Source organism: Xiphias gladius, unplaced genomic scaffold (genome assembly GCF_016859285.1).
Source record: "Xiphias gladius isolate SHS-SW01 ecotype Sanya breed wild unplaced genomic scaffold, ASM1685928v1 HiC_scaffold_1474, whole genome shotgun sequence".
Lineage (NCBI taxonomy): Eukaryota > Metazoa > Chordata > Actinopteri > Istiophoriformes > Xiphiidae > Xiphias > Xiphias gladius.
In genome coordinates, this window is record NW_024401804.1 from 492,949 (window position 1) to 512,439 (window position 19,491).

At 44.0% G+C, this 19,491-nt stretch overlaps 1 protein-coding gene across 1 annotated transcript in view; it reads right to left on the minus strand.

Moving 5' to 3' along the window:
* Window positions 1-19,491, minus strand: part of tmeff1a (transmembrane protein with EGF-like and two follistatin-like domains 1a) — a 96,862-nt gene that overhangs the window by 20,216 nt on the left and 57,155 nt on the right. Inside the window, exons 4-6 of the mRNA XM_040123068.1 lie at window positions 11,600-11,629; window positions 3,097-3,193; window positions 1,431-1,579 (exon numbers count right to left, since the gene is read on the minus strand). Coding sequence (XP_039979002.1) covers window positions 1,431-1,579; window positions 3,097-3,193; window positions 11,600-11,629 — 276 coding nt within the window. The remainder of the gene's footprint in view (window positions 1-1,430; window positions 1,580-3,096; window positions 3,194-11,599; window positions 11,630-19,491) is intronic.

Below are 19,491 nucleotides of genomic sequence, written 5' to 3' on the forward strand. Positions count from 1 at the left end.
CGTAAGAATTAGGCAATGTAATGATCTTCTTCAGCGTGAACCGCAAAGGTTAGCATCTCCGGCTAACTAGCCTCTGTAGATTTGTCAGCTGCACATTCATGCTGCCAGTCTCCTGTTCTACCACATCACAGAGGTGCTCTACTGGATCCAGGTCTGGTGACTGGGGGGCCACCTAAGTCCACTGAACTCACTGTCATGTTAATGGAACCAGTTTGAGATGACTTTGGCTTTGTGACCTGGAGCATTATCCTGCTGGAAGTAGCCGTTCCTCAGACAGGCTGAGGGATTCAGACCATGATTGGTTGGTGTTAAGGAGCCAAGGTGAGTCAAGAAAACACCCCCCATAACATTACACCACCACCATCAGCCTGGACTTTTGACACGAGGCAGGTTCTGACCCACCATCTGCTGCCTCAGCAGGAATCCAGATTCATCAGACCAGGCCACGTATTTCCAGTCTACAACTGTCCAGTTTTGGTGAGACTGTGTCCACTGCAGACTCATGTTTCTGTTCTTGGCTGACAGGACTGGAACCTGACGTGGTCTTCTGCTGTTGTAGCCCATCCGCCTCCAGGTTGGACGTGTTGTTCATCCTAAGCTGCTTCTCTGCTCACCACAGCTGTAAACAGAGGTTTCCCTGAGTTACCTTAGCTTCTGTCAGCTCCAACCAGTCTGGCCAGTCTCCTCTGACCTCTCCCATCCACAAGGTGTTTCCATCTGCAGAGCTGCTGCTCACTGGGTGTTTGTTGTTTCTGGCTCCATCCTGATTAAAAACTCTGGAGACTGTTGTGTGTGTGAAAATCCCAGCACCAACAATCCTGCTTCGCTCAGAGTCACTGAGATCAAATTTTTCCCCCCATTCTGATGTTTGATGTGACCATTAACTGAAGCTGCTGACCTGTATCTGCAGGATTTTATACACTGCACTGCTGCCACACGATTGGCCGATTGGATAATTGCGTCAATAAGCAGGGGTACGGGTGTTCCTAATAAAGTGCTCAGTGAGTGTATACCATGCTTCTGGTTATATAAACGCCAATAAATGAATGTACTTAATACATAATTGTGGGACTTATCATTCCTGCTGGTTTCCCTTCATATTGTCCTACTTTGAGCGGTATGACAGTAAATATTAAAACAGAAACAGGTACGGGGACTTGAAAAATGTACGTAAACCGCGTTCTCGAAAAGCCTTCAGACCTCATTCCCACGTGGAGAAATCCAAAGCTCGACACACCTGTAGTTTATGGTCAATTAGCTGAGGGGACACCTCTCTATTACCGCGTCATTCTGTGATTTAGGATGATCAGCTCAGCTCGCCCGGGGCAGCTTTAACCTGCACGCGGATCTCATCGCTGTCCGCCAGAGTGATGCAGTAAATCCGCCGCTGCCGCAGGCACTATAGTGCATTTCGTTCGGCCCAGTCTTACCGGGGCACCTGCCCAGGTGTTTGACGTCGATCTGCTCCTGCTTCATGCACGACGCCTCTCGGACCAGACAGGGGTTGTTGTAGGAGTTTCCGTCGGTGGCACACACTGGGTTCTCGTTGTGACCGCTGCAGTCGATGTTACATATGCACCTGAGGAGAGGAGTCATGAGTCAGGACAGGGAAAATAAATGTTCTGTCTTCAGTCTGGGGCCTGAACATGTTTTTGTCACATTGGCTCTAAATCATCAGCTGAGGCTTGTTCGCCGTCTTCTAAATGAAGGCACAGCTCATTAATTTTCCACAGTCTGGGTGTCTGCAGATAAAAAGAACTACTTTTAACTTCTGAGGACCTTTTTCAGACGTGCAGAAGATACAGTTCAGAGAAGGATTAATTTTTTCACATTAATTCACAGATTCATTTTTACAGACTGAAAATAATCTTCATCATTCCGAAACATCTCACAATCAGAAGTCAGTTTTCAACAAAGTGCGGAGATCACAACTTCAGGAAACTCAGTTATCAACTGGTTAAAATCAAACCGTCCTTTAATTCCTACAGAACCTGTTTAAAAAAGGATTTTACCTCTGTTTTATATTGAAAACAAATACAATGGGAAGTTCCTGCTCGCTACTCATGCAAATCACGCAAATCATGGCTTCTCCTCACAGTCAATAGTAGTTAAGTTTATCTCTACACTAAGCCAATTCTTCAACATCCTTCAACGAGTCTGCGAGTGTCAGACAAGGTGAGATCGGCGGCGCTTACGAGTCATTTCAAGCGTCATCAGCAGCAGTTTACACCGAAAGATCAAGTAGTCTGTTTCATTGTCGATCGTAAGTATTGTACAATATTGCATCATGTTAAGATGCTTGTAATATGATGTAAATAATAGATAGTGATCGGTTTACTTGCCACAGGATTAGAGGTTGAACTCTGCTGTCAAAACATTAAACAGAATCTAATTAAAGCTGCAATAATCACTACTTTCAATAGCCACCGAAAAAAATCACTGCCCCTCACGGCGACACAAACCCACAGAGAATCCTCGCCCGACTCTGCACCGCCCCACAGGTTTACGAGGCTTCTTCTCAGTCACTGCTCTGGTTTCACGGCCGGCAACTTTACACTTTTGGCTCACCCTCAGTGCTCTTATGGCATCGTTTCCAGATGCAGCAGGCAGCTGTTTCCCGACCAGCTGGTGAACATTTAGCTGATAGAGAACGAGACGTGCCCCTCAGGAGTCTGGGTCCCGTTCAGTTGTCCCAGAACATTGTGTCGGGAACGCATTGGGTCGAGAGAGGAGGCCGAAACACGCCGGGGTTTCAGATTATAACTGCCTTATAAACCCTAATAACCGCTACAGATGCATGCGTTGGTTCAGTTATTTGTAGCCATGACAATGGATGTCTTAAAAGGGGAAGGGGGCCCACTGAGACTGCTTGTGTACTGGGTCCAGCTTTCTGTGGCTCTCTTAACTTATCAGGCTGAAAATGTTTGAACTGGAGCAGAGCACTTCTACAGTATGTGTGTGTGTTTTCTGCAGCAGCTTCTCAGTAAAGGCCCCCCAGCTGCTGGGGATCTGACTGAAGGAATGAAAGCCGCGTCTCTCTCCGTCGGCCTTCATTATTGGATTTATATATCGTGCCCTCGAATCGGTGACACTCACCACACGTCCTCTGAGTCTTCATCACACTCGGCTCCATATTTACATGTGCTGCACTTGGTGAACTTCTTCCCAACGTCAGAGCCTGAACCTTCGTCGTCTGTGAGAAAAAAAAAAAACGGTGTCATTTCGTATTTACAGGAAAAGACAAACAGTGTTCAGACTGAATCCCATTTTGAATAAATGCATATAAAGTCTGTCTGACGGAGATAAAATTAACAAACAACCTGCCCAGAGAGGCTGAAGGTAGATACCCAGTTTTATTTTACATGTATTTAGGCGACCACCTTAAGCAACCCCTTCGTTTTAGCGCTGCCTTAATCCTTTCTTACTCAGCTCAGTGGTTCATTAAGAGACTCGACAATGAGAGTCACAATCCCAGCAAAGAACTAACAAAGACACCAACTGCAGGTAAATCAGAAGGGTCGTTCCGGATGATGGACATGGACTTTGGATACATCAAGTCACAGGTAATAACCCGTCAGTAACCTGCAGCGGAGGAAAATAAGTCAATTGCTTCACAATAAAGACAAAAAAGCAAATAAAAGAGCAACAGAAATGAAATGCAGACATAAAGAAATAAGCTGATATATAAATATATGTAAGTATACTAAGTATGAAATAAGATCATATTCCAGTACTGTATTTAAATACACATTTAAGGTGCACTTTACTTGATTATGTCCATTTTACGCTACTTTCTACTTATATTTCACTACGTTTCAGAGGGAAATATACTTTTTCCTCCACCACATGATTTATCTCACAGCTAAACTTACTTTGCAGATCAAGATTTTATACATAAAAATGCGGATCAGTGTATAAAATATGCTAATGTTAATGTTACAGATCTGCCAACCCAACAGAACGTAACCTTGTTAAAATTAGCGTTTATAATAAGCTCGACATTTCAATGATACTTTTCCGTTAATGCATCAGTAATAATATTCAGATGATAAACACATCACTCAGATTTTTGCATTATTAGTTCTTCTACTCTTGATACTGTACTTTTACTCAAGCAAGAGTTTGAATGCAGGACTTTGACTTGTAATAGAGTATTTTATCATTTGTGCTACTGATATTTTTACTCAAATGGAAGTTGTCAATATTCAATAACTTAATTAATAGATGGATCAATCGTTTAAAATCCCCTGATAGTTACCTTCACCGTTTGAAGCTGTGGCCTTTTCATTAAGAAATACATCTCGGTTTTGCTATTGCTTTATTCTTTATGATGATAGTACCAATACCACTACTACTACTACTAACAATAATAATGATAAAAATACTACATTTTATTTATACAGTGCTTTTAAAGGCACTCACACACGCTTTACATAGATAAACGGTTAGCAAGAAGAAGTTCCACACAAGATCAGAGCAGCAGGAGAGACACGGTATTTATTCGCTTGACTTTATCCACAGATGAATAAAACTAGGATAAAAATGTGTTTAACGGAGGAAGTGAGGTCCGTTGGAGGAGCGGGGATGGTTGGATTCATGATGGCCACCTATGAAAATGCACTGACGCCGAGACTCCACCGGAAGACACAGACTTCCTCTGACACAGCGGCGCAAATAATCGGCTAAGATTTGAGTTTTGCTCTGGAGTTCGGACGGTTCTCCGGAGGGAAGGTCAAGGGTAAGACACTGAGAGAGGCCAGCGAAATGTGTGCCATGATTCACCTGTGGCACTTCACACGTTGCATCTGGTTCGACTGTAGTCGCTCTTCTCCCCGCGAAGATTTTAGAAAAGCTTTTTAATTTAACCTCACTGTCTTGGCTGCGCTGCTCTGCTTGGCCGGCTGTGGAACATATTTTCATCCCGGAAAAACATGATCAGCTTTTATCGCTATTATCTTTTCACTCCTTTCCAGAACAGCGACTTGATTTCAATTCCAAAACCACCTCCAGCCCACATCAGTTTCTGTTCCGGTGAGCGCCGTCGTGCCGTTAACGCTGATGACACCGTTTTCTATCATCAACACACGACACGGCTCGCACACTTTCCTATCAGCCGCAGCCGAGTGTGTGAGCAGACTCCCGGAGCTTATCGGCAGAATGGAAACAGAGCCACACATTATCGTCTTATGATATTATTATTATCATTACGGGGGGTGCGTTTAATGCCATCTCGCATGACGGCGTCCATTTTCCAGCAGAGAGAGAGTTCAGAGCAGACGAGACGGTAACAACCAGAACATCAAATATCGGAGAGCCGCAGGAATTATTCATGGCTGCCTTTCATCGGGGGAACCATTTTCATGATTCATCAAGTGTAATTTTGTCATGTAATAGAGGAAACGCTTAGTGTTATCAAGGGGATTGAAATTAATCCACAGCAAATTACAGGAAATGTAATGACCATCCTGCTGCTGCAGAAACCCACACCTGGAGTCATTCAAATCTCTGTCCAAACTTCAAGTCTTAGTTTGTTTTTCTTAAAAAACGGGAACGAAATCAGGCAGCGGGGCGAGGTCACTGCAGTCTAATCATTTCCTCCCAAAAGGTAACTGACAGCAATGACGGCACTCAGATCCTTATCAACTTTTACTGACCGTGGCAGGCGAAAGTACATAATTAGCTGTAAAAGATTAGAAAAGAAGGACGGAGGGAAGAAAAGGGAAGGCGAGCTGGAAGTGAATACAAAGAGAAAGGCGAAGGAATACCAATCAACTTGTGAATTTCAAAATGTTCCCTCGTATCATGGCTAGGATCGCATTTTTGGAATATTCCCAGGGTGGTATGTGAAGATCGTATCCTCGTTTCAGAAACCTGGATGAGCATAGATACGCCGGGAGCAGATGGACCCACGATAGTGTCTGCCGAGTGCGCTGGACTGGGTTGTAGCCAGCTTTTCCTCAATGTCTTTCAGAGCTAGTGGTGATAATGGAGTTTGAGGCGAGAGAGGGAGAGGCTACCCATCCGACCTCAGGTGCTAATTTAGTCTCGAGCTGAAACCATCCATCCAGGAAATGAATCGATTCACCGCTTTAGTCATTTCTAAAGCGACAAAAGGAAACCGTTCTCCGCATTGACAGGTCGACGCTTTAGGTTTTGGACGTGCGGTCAGACAAAACAACAACACCCGTAGGCGCCGACTCAGATTCCGCAAAAGTTCTGATCGGCGTTTTTCCCCGCCATTTTCTTTTTCATTTTTTCCTCACACCCAATAATCGATCGATTCATCAAAAACGAATCCGACCAATTCAGTTGAATGTTACAGACGCAACATCGTGTTGTTTAGGGAAGTGTGGGTTAATAGCACTTAGTTAGATCTGCCCAGTTTCTATGTGGTTAGGATCCGTGACGCTGGTTAATTAAGGTTAACACTGACACTCGTCAAGAGTGAGGCCTGCGCACTGTAACCAATAAACGTCATCTTACGGTTTACATCCTTATTAAACAGCATTGTTGATCAAACAGTAGGTCAGCTGGATTTTTTTTTCCATTGGTTTTCTCATCAGGTGCAACCGTTACAGCTGCCAGTTACACTTAATCTCTACACAACAACTAGTTCGTGTGGTGCGGCCTGTTTTCACTGAGTGATACATTTTTACTCGCTTTGTGACTGGGCCTTGGTCTGGACTCAAGAACAGCTGCTACAACCGGCTGCAGGTGCATCCACATCTCAGGTTACGTGGTAGTACGATAAAAAAAAAAAATAAAAAAAATCATGATGACAATGTAATGATGATCCCTGCACCGAGATGAAAGTGAAAGTCTGAGAGTGGGTACGTGGGGATAAGCACTAATTAGCTTGGATGTCCGTGGTAAATGCAGAGACCAACCAGCCAAAAGCCGTAACGGCTTAACTGCTGAGGAGACTAAGTCGGTGCAGACACATCAGAGAGTGCTTGAGATGTGGGGGATTTAGAGACATGTCCGCGCTGAAGCAGAAGACAAGAAACCTGGAGATCCGCAGGAACATGTATGCCGGGGAAAAAAAGGAGTCCGGTTTCTCGTGTTCCATGTAAACATCGCACACGGAATAAGATCGAAGCCGGATTTCTGAGCAGAATACCAGACTGCACGTAGACGTAGTCATTCAAAGGAAGTCTTGTGGCGGTCGATTGTGAACCAAAGGAACCAATGTGACAGGTAGTTTAAACCTGATCTCGACCCAAAAAACAGCCAAATTCATCTCATTTAGGGTCTAAAAAAACAACCAGGGACTTCAGTCACCACATAAATGTGTCGGAAGAAAAGTCAAATTATCAGAAATAACTAAGGAATCAGAACCTCAAACTGTCCCTTAGTACGTGACAACGTGATTCAAATGACTTGAGAGGACGAGGTGTGTGTGTGCAGGGTACATATGCGTGTGCATGCCTGCCGGCTGACAGATTGGCCTGCTGCGTGTGGATGTATTGAACACGGAGAGCTCAGTCGGGGCTCGGAGGCCGCCGATCGATCCACGAGGATCTGCAGCTGAGAGGCTCTTTGTTTCTGCTGGGCTTTGCTGACAGCGGGACGCCGCCGCCGCCGCTGCTGCTGCTTCACGCGGACTCCGCCCACAGCTAGATACACCACAGCTGCATCAGCCATCACCAGGAGCATGGTGTCCGTCCAGTAATCAGCAAAATGAGGATCTGTTGGCTCTTCAACAAGGCCTCATTTAACAGTGCCTCCTACAAAGAAACATGACTCTGGTCTTTCCCGAATAAAGGACTTTTAGTTGCCCAAACTGACATGAATATGGCCCGAACCCTTTTCCCCGAGAAATGATGTTGCTATACAACTAAACTGCATCAGCAAAGAGGTTTTGCTGATGCAGTTAACGAAGTTTTGCTGATCCACTCACAGATTACGTTTTCTATTGATGTCAAGGGGACGCCTGTTTAAACCGGGCGACAACTGAACCAGGTCACTCAATAAAAATACGTGTGGTAAGAATTTTTTTTACCCAGTGAAACCAGACACAAACAAACAGTCTACAGCTCCGACCCACAGTTGCAAGTCAGAGGCTGACGTGGACGGCTTCTCCCACTTGTAATTGGGATTTTAACGATAGGATCTTCACGGTTCTTCACACGCAAACGGGAATAAGTTGAAGGTACTTTCATTTTATTTTAGCTCCTGAGTCGACCTCCGACCTCTGGCTCCAGACTTCCTGGAGCCTTTTTGGTTTGAAAACGCTGTTTGTGACTCCACCGAGGTCAAGATCTGAAGTAACACTCCAGAAATAACAACAGTGGATTCATTGTTTTCTTTTGTGAATCAGTCTTTAAATGAGGCGTTTTCAACCTTTGACCTGTTTACAACCCTGAAGGTGGTGGCGTGTATTTGAACTCTGCAGTGCCGGAGAGTAACTAAGTGCACACAAGAGCTGGACTTTAGTACAAATTTGAGGTACTTGTACTTTACTTGAGTATTTCCACACTCTACGCCTCAACACCACCACATTATCTGATGCGTATAGGTACTAGTTACTTTCCAAGTTAAGATTTTTGCACATAAAAGATGAAAAGCTTATAAAATAGGATATTTTGTTATAGATTAAATCACCCAACAGTAAATACAAGTAGAGCTAAAGTTATTAGTCGACTGACAGAAAACTGATTGGAAACTATTATGAAAATCCTTTGAGTCATTTTCCAGGTGAAGATGTCCAACATTTCATGGCTCCAGCTTTTCAAATGAGACAATCTCCTTCTTTCCATCTTAATAACTTTGAAGTTCGGACCATTGATTGAACAAAACAAGCACTGTGACGCATTTCTCACTATTTGAACTGGTCATTAGCTGCAGTCTTATATAAAGTAGTTTTAAAATGAGCTCCATCTCAGGGGCTACAACAGCAGAATGCTTCTTACACATTACTTTTTAATACCGGCAGTGCATTTTGCTGATGATACTTGACTACTTTTACTGAAGTAACACGTTCAACGTGTAATGGAGTATTTTTACAGAGTGGTATCAGTACTTTTACTTAAGTACGGGATCTGCGTACCACTCAGCACGGCCGCTCACTGGTGTCGCAGTGTGACTTCGACACGACGCCGTCCTCGAGGATGAGAGCGTTCAGAGCCCCGGAGATTCGCAGAGTAATGTCCGAACAACACAAACACGTTTCCCCAGACGGACTCCTCCTGAAAACTGGTGAACCGGAACCAGACTGGATCCGTGGGATCACATCATCTCACCATTTCAACCAGTTCAGTTACACAGAGAGCAGACTGCAGACTCTGAGGCACCCGGGAGCAACATGGAGACGACACACACACACACACACACACTCCGCATCATGGAGGCAGGAAAAGGCTAATTAGATGTCAGCTGAAAAGGTTAAAGGATCAAAGTGACAGATCAGGATGGAAGCTGGGAGCAGCTGAAACAAATCCTCACTGCCATGAAAACACATTCATCATGGAGCGTGAAGGTAGCACCTCTCTTCCACCGCTTGCATGTTCACATACAAATCATTTGCCTTTGTAAATATGTTTTGTGGGAAACATAAAGCTGGACTGTGTTTTTTATCTCTATTTTTTGTATTGATATCTCCACATGTTCACTGACCACATATTTCATTCGTTTCCCTACAATACGCACTCCTGCCACCTAAACCTTGATGGATTTGGTTATGGTTGACGTGTTTTAAGACATTTAGAAATACTCTGCTTGGAATAAAAAAGTATGTCTAATACAGTTTTTCCTTTTAAAAAGGTTCAATTAACCGGTTAAAAATTCTTAAAACTACATCTGCGCCACGTCCCTCGGTGAAAAACACAGAATCTGTGAATATGCGAATGTGTTGTGTTTAAAAAAATGAATTGGTGGACACATCTTTCCATTTTTCCTAACTCTGAGAGCTCATTAGAATCCGGACGGGAGCCCCTGTCTCTGGTGTCAAAGTCCGGAGATTTTTACACCCAGCCCTCCATCCCGACCAGATAACTTTGACTTGCTTCCTTGATTGGACAAAAACTCTGCCAGAGAAACAGAATCCAAGCAGCGTTACATGTCCTACCGAACATAATTCGGAAAACGAATAAGTAGGATATCATATAATATTTTGTGGGGGCCAGGGCTGTAGTAGGGAAAGGTAAGTCAGAAGGTTAAATTCAATCGGTGTAGACTGTTGGTAGAACACTACACGCCACAACCTCCTCCAGTAGATTAGCTGATGTTTAGACTTTGTGTCTTTTATGGCTGCACCATTTCATCAAGTCTAAAATATGTAACATCTCTGGAAACTTTGTCATGGCACAGTGGTATTATGACGGAACCACTGGTGGGTCTGAAAATCGGATTAATGGTAATCCCGTCACTGCTGCCCCAGATTCAGGTCTATTTAGTCAAGATGTATCAATATGACAGAATAAAAATGAGCGTTTCCTAAAAAAAATTTCAAACCCTTTTATCTTTCCCTGCAGCATCTGTTTTTGTTGAAAGGAAAGAGGACACAACGCTTTTATGACACTTTTTCAGCCCAAACAAGCCACAGCTGAGAGGACGACCGTGGAACCATTTGGTTTGTCAGTCTCCAGCAAAACCTGGGAGGTACTTTGTGCTAGAGCTGATACACATCGGGTGCTAAAATCAAGAAATATCTACGGGATTATTTCAAACAGTGGCAGATGTATAGACAGTGCAGCGGCACTGGGACCCTCGGTCCGACGAGACCTGTCAAAGTTGAGCCTGACCTATAAAATCCAGGTTTTCTGTAATGCTGGGCGCGCTCGCGGGAGTCGTTGCTGCCTGATGCCACTTATTTCAAATCATTGCAGACAAACGGTTTATCAGAGCTGCGACGGTAGCAAGAAAACCTGTTCTTCCAAAAGTGTCGCATGGATCCTCTTTTTCCCAGTAGACACAGCTTCACAGGTAGACGTTGTTTTAGTTGACAGGTGTGTGCGTGTTTGGAGAGCGAGAGACAAGCAGAGATTAGAGAGCTGAAGTCAGGTTTAATAATTTATCTCCGAGGCTCGACCGGTCCGGCGCCTGTGGGGGGAATCACCGGATCGTCGACTCCACCCACACGCAGATGGTGGAGATACTGTCTCTCCGGAGGCCGCTTCCAATTAAAACCCCCCAGCAGCCATATCGAACATCAAACACCGTGGTCGGCACTCCCAGATGGTTGCAAAATGTCTCTGTTGCCAAATCCGGCAACAGCGAGGCTTTCGGCTCGGCTCCCGCAAGACGGAAAATATCAGTCCGTTCACCAGGGAGGAGTTAATGCAGACTGAAAAGCTCCACATGGCCTTTATTACAGAAGTTCATATTCAACAAGGGGGGGCGGGAGATACAAAAAGACACACAGAGGAAGAACAAGCACTGCATTCAGGCTTCATACGGAAACGTTTTGACCTCAGCAGTGATTAGTTTCTTCATATCAGAGGGGACTCGCAACACAAGCACTTAATGATTGTGGAGGGCAGATAAAGATTCAGCTGTAATTGATTTTTGTTTGACTTTCACCCGGAGCAGACGCGAGGCCGGAAATGAAATCTCTAAATAGCCCTAGGAAGAAAAAAAAGAAAAAAGAAGAACCACTCACCATCTCCGTCTCCTGAACCAGAGCCAAGATCTGTGAAGACACAGGAGACACAACAACTGTCAGTTACATGTTTATGAACTATTATTAAACACTTACCAAAGGGTCAGGTAGAAATTCCGCACATTTTTCTGCGCGTGGTGGCCTCATGCCCAGAGTGAAGCACACTGGAAATATCATCTTGCCTTTTTAAATGATCTCTGAGAAAGAACTACTTTAGCGGTTTCTGTTCAAGTGCTTGTGGATGCTTCATTCTGTGTTCCGTCCGCGGGTTTTCTATCTCTGTGTCCCCAGAAGGCCTTCACCTCAGCTAAAAGCTTATCCATCCATCCATCCATCCATTTTATACGGCGTATCTGCAGTCGAGCTTCAAAACAACTGGCCGCACAAAATGAGTGGCGCAGAGAATAACCCGACGAATCAGTTGCTTCACTATCAACAGTCCAAAATCAACAAAAAAAAAGTGTTGGGTAGTGAGTGAGAAGCTGCACATTATTTTTCACACTGCCTGGTGTCTTTTCTCCTGGAAATGCAGTGTTTTCTTATTTTGTTTCATCTCAGCGTCCTCTTGTTTGCACAGAGCAGCAGCAGACTCACCATCGACCTGTGGAGGTCAGAGAAAAAGAAACAAACGGCCTGTGTAGAGAAAGCTGCCGATTCTGAGGACAGACGGGAAGGACACCAGACGGTAAGTGGTGCACGTACATTCTAAAGCCTGCACCTGTTACATCTTTGCTTTTCTTCTACATTTTACAGCTGTGACGAGTCAGCAGCAGCAGCTGCCTGTTGCAAGTCTAAATCTCCTCCAACATATGGATCATATTGTTTATCCTGCTATAACACTGTCCCCACACAAGTTTCAGATTCAACTATAGAAAATGTAGCCCACTACATCTGTCAGTTGGAGTTTTCCCTCGCCGCTGTCCTCAAGTGTTTCCTCACGTGGGAACGTTGGGTCTCTGTAAATATAACTATGAAGAGTCCTGGTCTAGACCTGCTCTGCGTGAAGAGTTCCCTGAGATGACCTCTGTTATGATTTGGCTGCTATATAAATAGAATTGAATTGAATTGAATTGAAGTTGTTTACTACCGACATTAATGTGCGCGTGCACGTAAAATGTTGCACACATGCACATATCCACTGCAGTCCCTCTTTAAAATCCGCAAACAAGCAGAAATGGGGAGTTGATTTCTGGAACCGATTTCTTGATGAACCACAGTGCATACATCCACCCCGCACCTCTGGCCCAGGTTCCCAAACTGCCCCGATACGATGGTTCCAAAGCTGACAACATTCAGTGAGGTTCGCTGCAGCGAATGAAGACCAAGAAGAAATAGCTCAGGCCCGCAATCACCCCTGAAACCACAAACCTCCTGACAATGATCCTCTCATTTCACACTCTGAAAGAAAGAAAATGCTGAACTATTCCTTTAAAGTTAACATCTTCCGAAACAGTGCAGATATTCTCATCGGTCCCTCGTAAATAATAACGAACTGAATCAAACTGGATCGAATGGATCAGGTCAGTCATGACCTTACTTTTAATTTTTCATGAAATGAAAAACTAATAAATACATTCATGTATTATAAAGCAACTATTGGCGAAAAAGAAACACATATTTGTGTATCGCAGCAGGTCTGAATAAACATCCCGGAGGCTCGTCGCCGAATTGGCGCCGTCTCTGCGCCTCGTTGGCTCAGATCTGCAGCTCCATCAGGAAATGGACCCTGACAGCATAAATCTTGGCGCAGCAACCTTGAATTAAGAAATGGACGCTGTGTTTGGAGTTTCTGGCACGCTGCTGCTGCTGCTGCAGTAAGAAATGGACTCCGGCTGCTTTGTTCAATTAAATTGCACCTTTAGCTGTGGCACTTCTTCACAAAGTCATGATGAGATTGTTTTCTCATGAAAAGGAGGCAGGAATGTACCGAGAGTGAGCTAATAACGATTCTGTCCTGATGATACTGACCAAACGTTGTAGGGGGAACTCTGCTCGAACCTCTTCCCGGGAGAAAACTCTTCCTTGGTGTGGATAGTGTTCATTTACTGATGAGAAAATCGTTTAAGTTTCGTGAAGAGACTGAAACTCTTCCTTTCTATCTTTGAACCAGGTCTGAAATCAGCAGGTGAGTTATTTAACACGGCCTAAGTCTGTGGTTGAGTATTGTTGGTGTTCTTGATGTGGATGGGGCTGCTTCGCAAAAACTCCATGTCTCATATTTCCACCTACTAACCAGGTTTTAACAAATAAGAATCTGAATCAGAACCTACTGAAGGTAAATGTTTGTCTTTATCTGTTGCCAGGGAGACACCGATATAAATCAAATCCCCAAGATAGATCTTGACCGATTCACTGAAAGTGGAATTTAGTGATACAGCAGCACAGAAGCTGACCAGAGGGGTCAGTGGGAACAGGACAGAAGAATATGCACAAATAAAGATAGAAATTAAATTTTTGTTAAATTAAATCACAAGCCAAAGTTTTACTTGTTTCTTGCATAAATACAATGTCTGGAAGGGAGGAAAGAAGAAGGAAGGAAAGAAGACAGGCATAGGTAGGAAAGTAAGCTAGCATAGAGCTGCCACTTTTTATTCAAATTCCAATGTTGTAAATGGAATATTTATCCTGTAGTGATTGTAAAATGTCATGAGCTGTTCAGACCATCTTCTCCTTCATTTGAACCAGTCCAGCAAAAAATGCTGAAGCAGGCTCAAGTTTTGCTGCAACAACACGACCCACCAACGCGCCCCCCACTGTTCTGCTTTAACGCAGGGCTGGTCTTGGTCTGAACGCCCACTAAACTAGACTGTTGTTGTTTCACTTTGTTTATGCAAAATGGAGGAATCTAGCCAGGCGAGCTGAGCAGAATCTTTTTTTCTTCACCTCTGGGCCTCGGGACCTGAACAGAAAATCATGACACCAAACCATCTGAGAGGTTTGGACGCACTTTGGATTCAACGCCCCAGAAGGAAAAACTGTGGATGACAGCTGCTTGCTGACTTTTAAAAAATGCAAAAGTTACCAACAAGTCACCGGTTGACTACATGTGCTGTGTGAAATGCTCTTTCTGATTGGTTCAAACTTGATTTTCTTTTAAAAAATGACAGTAGGTAGGACTGACTGCAGGCAGGCAGGAAGGAGTGAAGAAAAAAGGGTGGACTGGAAGAATATATTGAAACTAAGGGTTCAACTGTTTCATATTTAATCTATGATTTTTATTCAGCTGATTAAAAACAAGCTGTAACTGAGCTGAAGTGTAGAAGTGAGAAGACACCAACTGAATAAACTTCAAGAGAGTTTATAAATTAAGTAGAAAGGCACTCAGAGCAGACCTCCGCCAAGGCCAATGTCAAACAACATACACCAGACATCAGGGGAAAAAAATCAAATTCATAGTAAATGATTCAGATCTGCCCCAAAACGTAATGGGTTCTTCCCAGGGCCACGGCCCATCCCTCCACCAAGTTTGGTACAAATTGGTTTGGTAGTTTTTGCGTAACCCTGCTGACAAACGAGCAAACACACACACACACACGGGTGAAAAGAGAAGCTCTTTGGAGGAGGTAAAAAAACACTTCAAGTCTGAGAACTGAAATCCTTTAAAAACAGACAGAAAAACCAGGAAACCTGCAGCGCCGTCTTTGTTTTCGTTGTACTTTGATCAATACTAAATAAAATGGAAAAATAACTCCAAATATCTTCATGAGAGAATATTTGACCACAAAATCACAAAAAGCCTTTGTAACAATGTGTTTGGTTCATTACTGAGAGGACACATTAACTCAGCTGCAGTTCAACAAATCAACGAATCCTCCTGTGGATTAAAACTCAGAGTCTTTGTCACAGTTGAAGAATCAGAAGCTGCAGCAGCAGAGAGTCAATAAAACCTGCTGAGGAAATTAAACATGGCTGACCCTATGTTTAATGGAGCCGCCCGAAGCTTTTACTGCAGCTCCCTGCATCTTCTGCTGCAGTCCTCATGTGGAAATCACTCTGTGGTTTCTAAAACTCTATAGATCCTTAAAAAGTTTTTTCCTAGTGTCACTGATGTGAAACATAATGGATGGAAAAACGAGCCCCGACACTTTGAATCATGACTCAAAGCAGATATTTGCCTTTCTTATTTCTTTTTTGGCTCTTTCTGCCTCTTTTGAACTTCGCTGATCTTGACAGATGAACAGGGGCAGGTGTTACAATCTAATTTATTGCAACAAAAAAAAAAAAAACGATTCAAAATGTTTCACCAAAATCAAACACAAAAGTCACTTGTAACACTTGGAAACGGAATGTTTTTTCAAAAATAATAAGAGAAAGAGTCAAACAAGGGCACAACATTGACTGTGTTGTCTATTGTTGTCAATGACAAGAGGAAAATTTTGTTTATCTGCAGCTTCGGTTCAACTCTTCAAGGGGCTCCAGGGGTCGTTTCACACCAATTCCAAAAAGAAAATGTGTTGCACTACAGAATTAAAGTTCCTTCTTGACCTCTGGAAAAACCGGAACAACAAAACCAAAACTAACTACATGGCGATTTATGATCAGAGGAGGAACAAGTGAACTCCAGGTCTACTTTTTGCAGGAATGTCGTAAACCAAACATCGATGAAAAGTCAGAGAATCACCAAAGTTATTACAATTCATACTAAATCGGGGTCGTGAATGTCTAAACCAAATTTAATTGCAATCCCTCCAAAAGTTGTTGAGACATTTCACTAAAAACACAGATGGTGGGATTAGAGATAAAGTCAGGGGAGCAACGAAGTCAGTTGGAGTCCTCCTGAAGGAAACGAGAACATTTGTTCATGTCTTTCCAGTCCCTGCAGTCACGCGGCTCGTTCGGCTAACGAAAAGAAGACATATGGAGAGGGCTTGTTGGACGCACCGACTTGTCTGGGCATTCATTTGTAGAAGACGCCGTTCGGTTAGAAGTGGAACTGAAACAATGGGTTTAACGTATGAAGTGGTTGAATGTGCCAGCCCCATAGAGACTGAAGGTCCTGACATCAAATCCAGACTAGCCTCCATTGTGGTGTTAAGGTGTTTTATGGTTATGTTTGAAAGATCCTGGTCTGGCTTGTGACGGAAAAAGTTCACGGTGACTTCAGACACAATGTGTCGATTCAAATTTAACCAAAACCACCGTCTTTCCCCAACCTCAACCAAAGAGCAGTTGTTCCCCCACCATCCACCACGACCACATCCTAGCCACTCCGCTGCCGTTAATAAAATCAACACTTCATTCACTGAAGGCTGAAGGTTTGCTAAAGGCCCATCCTGAAAAACATAACTCCTAAATAACTAAATGATATTTGATTAGATTAGTTTTTCAAAAAACTACTGTCCTTCTCTGAACACGTGGCGAGCCACGTGACATACTGTTGACAAAGGCTCTTTTCTACGTCCTGATTTTTGGTTATTAGCGTAGTCACAAATAGCTATGGGGTTTTGAAGTTTTTCTTACTTCAGGAACAGAACCTGCACGTTCTGGTTTCCCTTTGGCTCGCTCTCAACAGAGAAGAACGTTGATATTGAATGTATCAATGTGTTTAACCTTAATGAACTAAAATCTACGTGAGCTCAGTGCACGGTTGGCGACAAAACAAGAGGACGGGAGCCAACTGGCCCCACCACCCTGTCAGATTCATGTAAGGCCTGCATCCTTTTTTCTTGTTGTTGGCAATCGAGGCGTTCAGATATGTTGACGCCCGTTAGTAGCTGGTACATGCATCGATCAGCCCCAATATTAAAGCCAGTTACCAGTTTTAATGTTGTGGCTGAGAAATCCCTCACAGCTACCAACAAATAGTTTTACCCGTTTATGGCGCTACCTGTGCCTTGAAACTACGGCAGTTAAAATACTTGGTAGAGGTCTAGGAGAGACTGATAATAAAAACCGGACATTGTTCGTCACACCCTTACTTTCCAGCTCTCTACATAAATGAACCCCTTTATCCCACATTTGTACCGACTGTTGGCAACAAACACTGATTGTAAGGTGGAGAGTTGTCCAGTATGGACATAATTCCTGAGGATACTGGTCTGGATGCTCCGGATGCCCATTTTGGGCCATCGACCAGCTTGTTCCAGCTCCAGCAGTGCCCCGGATTGTCAGCAGGTGCACAGTCTTGCATCTCATCTCACTGCATTCACATAAAAATTAAGAAAATCAATAATAAATAAGAAAAAGCCTTCTGACATTAATGTCTGTCCCACAACTGCTTACTTCACTTGTCTACCAAACAGCACATAGTGTCAAAATTAAATAGTGGATCTCGATCTAACCTTTTTATTGGTGTATATCCAAAACAACCAGGTTTGTTAAGTACAGAAAATCGAGGAGGAACCTTGTACCAAAGCCTCAGAGAGTTATTAAAAGTTCAGGTTAGCAAGTAGAAGAACAGGATTCATAAAGTCACATCCTCTTCTTCTAAACTAAATCTGTGAAATCTGAAATCTGCTGTCGGCTGCAGGCGTCTCTCTCTCATCCTTTTCTGTCTTTCTCTTCGTTCAACAAACCAATAACAACACAAGTTTTAAAGACTAATAACTCTGGCCTGAGGGTGGTGTGGAGGTTCAGACCTTTAGCCCTGGAGCTAAACCCACCGCTGACCTGTGATCAGATCCCAGTGAGGAGGCTCAGCCTTTCTACCTCCTATTAACTCACAGTCTCCTCTCTGATAGCAGCCAAATCTCTGCATTTCCTCCTCCTCTCCTGCTCGGGGAAAAAAAAACTCAGCTGGAGTATTTGTGCCGTCGCCTTGGCTCGCAGCCGCCGAATGCTCCAATTACAGGAAGCATAAATCTCAGGGAGGGAAATTGCAGGAGGACAGAAGGGAGGCGAGGGAAGCGGAGGGCATATCGCAACGACGGATCCCTGGTGTAATGGGTAATAAGAGGAGAGCGCCAGGCGGGGCCTCCTGGGAAATCAGGCCACTGCCCCTGCAGATGGAGTTGACCGCCACCACCAACACCACAGCTGTTTTTTTACTATAAGTTTCCCCAACACATTTCTCAAGAGAAGGATGGGAACATAAACCCTGACTGGCCTGTGGAATCCAGAGAGTCCGCTGGGTGTTTGATGAGAAAAATGCTAACTTGTTAGCGCTTTGTCTCTGCCTCAGTGCCGGTCTGATTTATGGCTGGTGATCATCCAGCTGTGGAACAATAAACCGGCAGGTTTCAGGAAATCAAACCCGCCTCATGACTATCTCCCTCACATACAGTATATCTGAGTGCCTTTAGGGATTCATCACGTAGCCGAAAGTTTGTGGACACCCCTGTACCTTTTGTCTGAGTTTCATTTTTTTTTCTGGTATGGGCCTTTTAGATCTAGTGAAGAGAAAATATTTCAGACATAACTGTTCTTCCAACTTTGTGACAGAAGTTTGTGTTTGTCACCTTCCTGTTTCAGCTGCACATAACCAGCTCTGTAAAGAAATGGTTTCCCCATTTTGGTGTGGAAGAACTTGACTGGTCTGCAGAGTCCCCTGGACTCACATCCAACACCTTTGGGGTGAGCTGGAACCCTGGCCAGCGCCAGACCTTATCACCAGCATCAGTGCTGGACCTCGCTGATGCTCTAGTGGCTGAATGGGAGCAAATCCCTGCAGCAGGTTCAACATCTGGTGGAAGGACTGAAACCAGAGGTTTGGAGGCTCTTAGGGCAGCAGGTCAGTGAACATAGCTGTGATATTCAGGTGTCACATACTTTTTGGCCATGCTACCGTGTTACTGTGCAGGATTTCTGGATGAAGGGGGGTAGTTTTAGCCTTGCTGGGTGCCAGGTGGATCACAGTTTTGAATCACAGTTTTGTAAAACTAAAGGAAAGCACCACATGATGATCGGGTCCAGTCACCGGGTCATTTTCAAGTGGTATCAATTAATAAGATGCC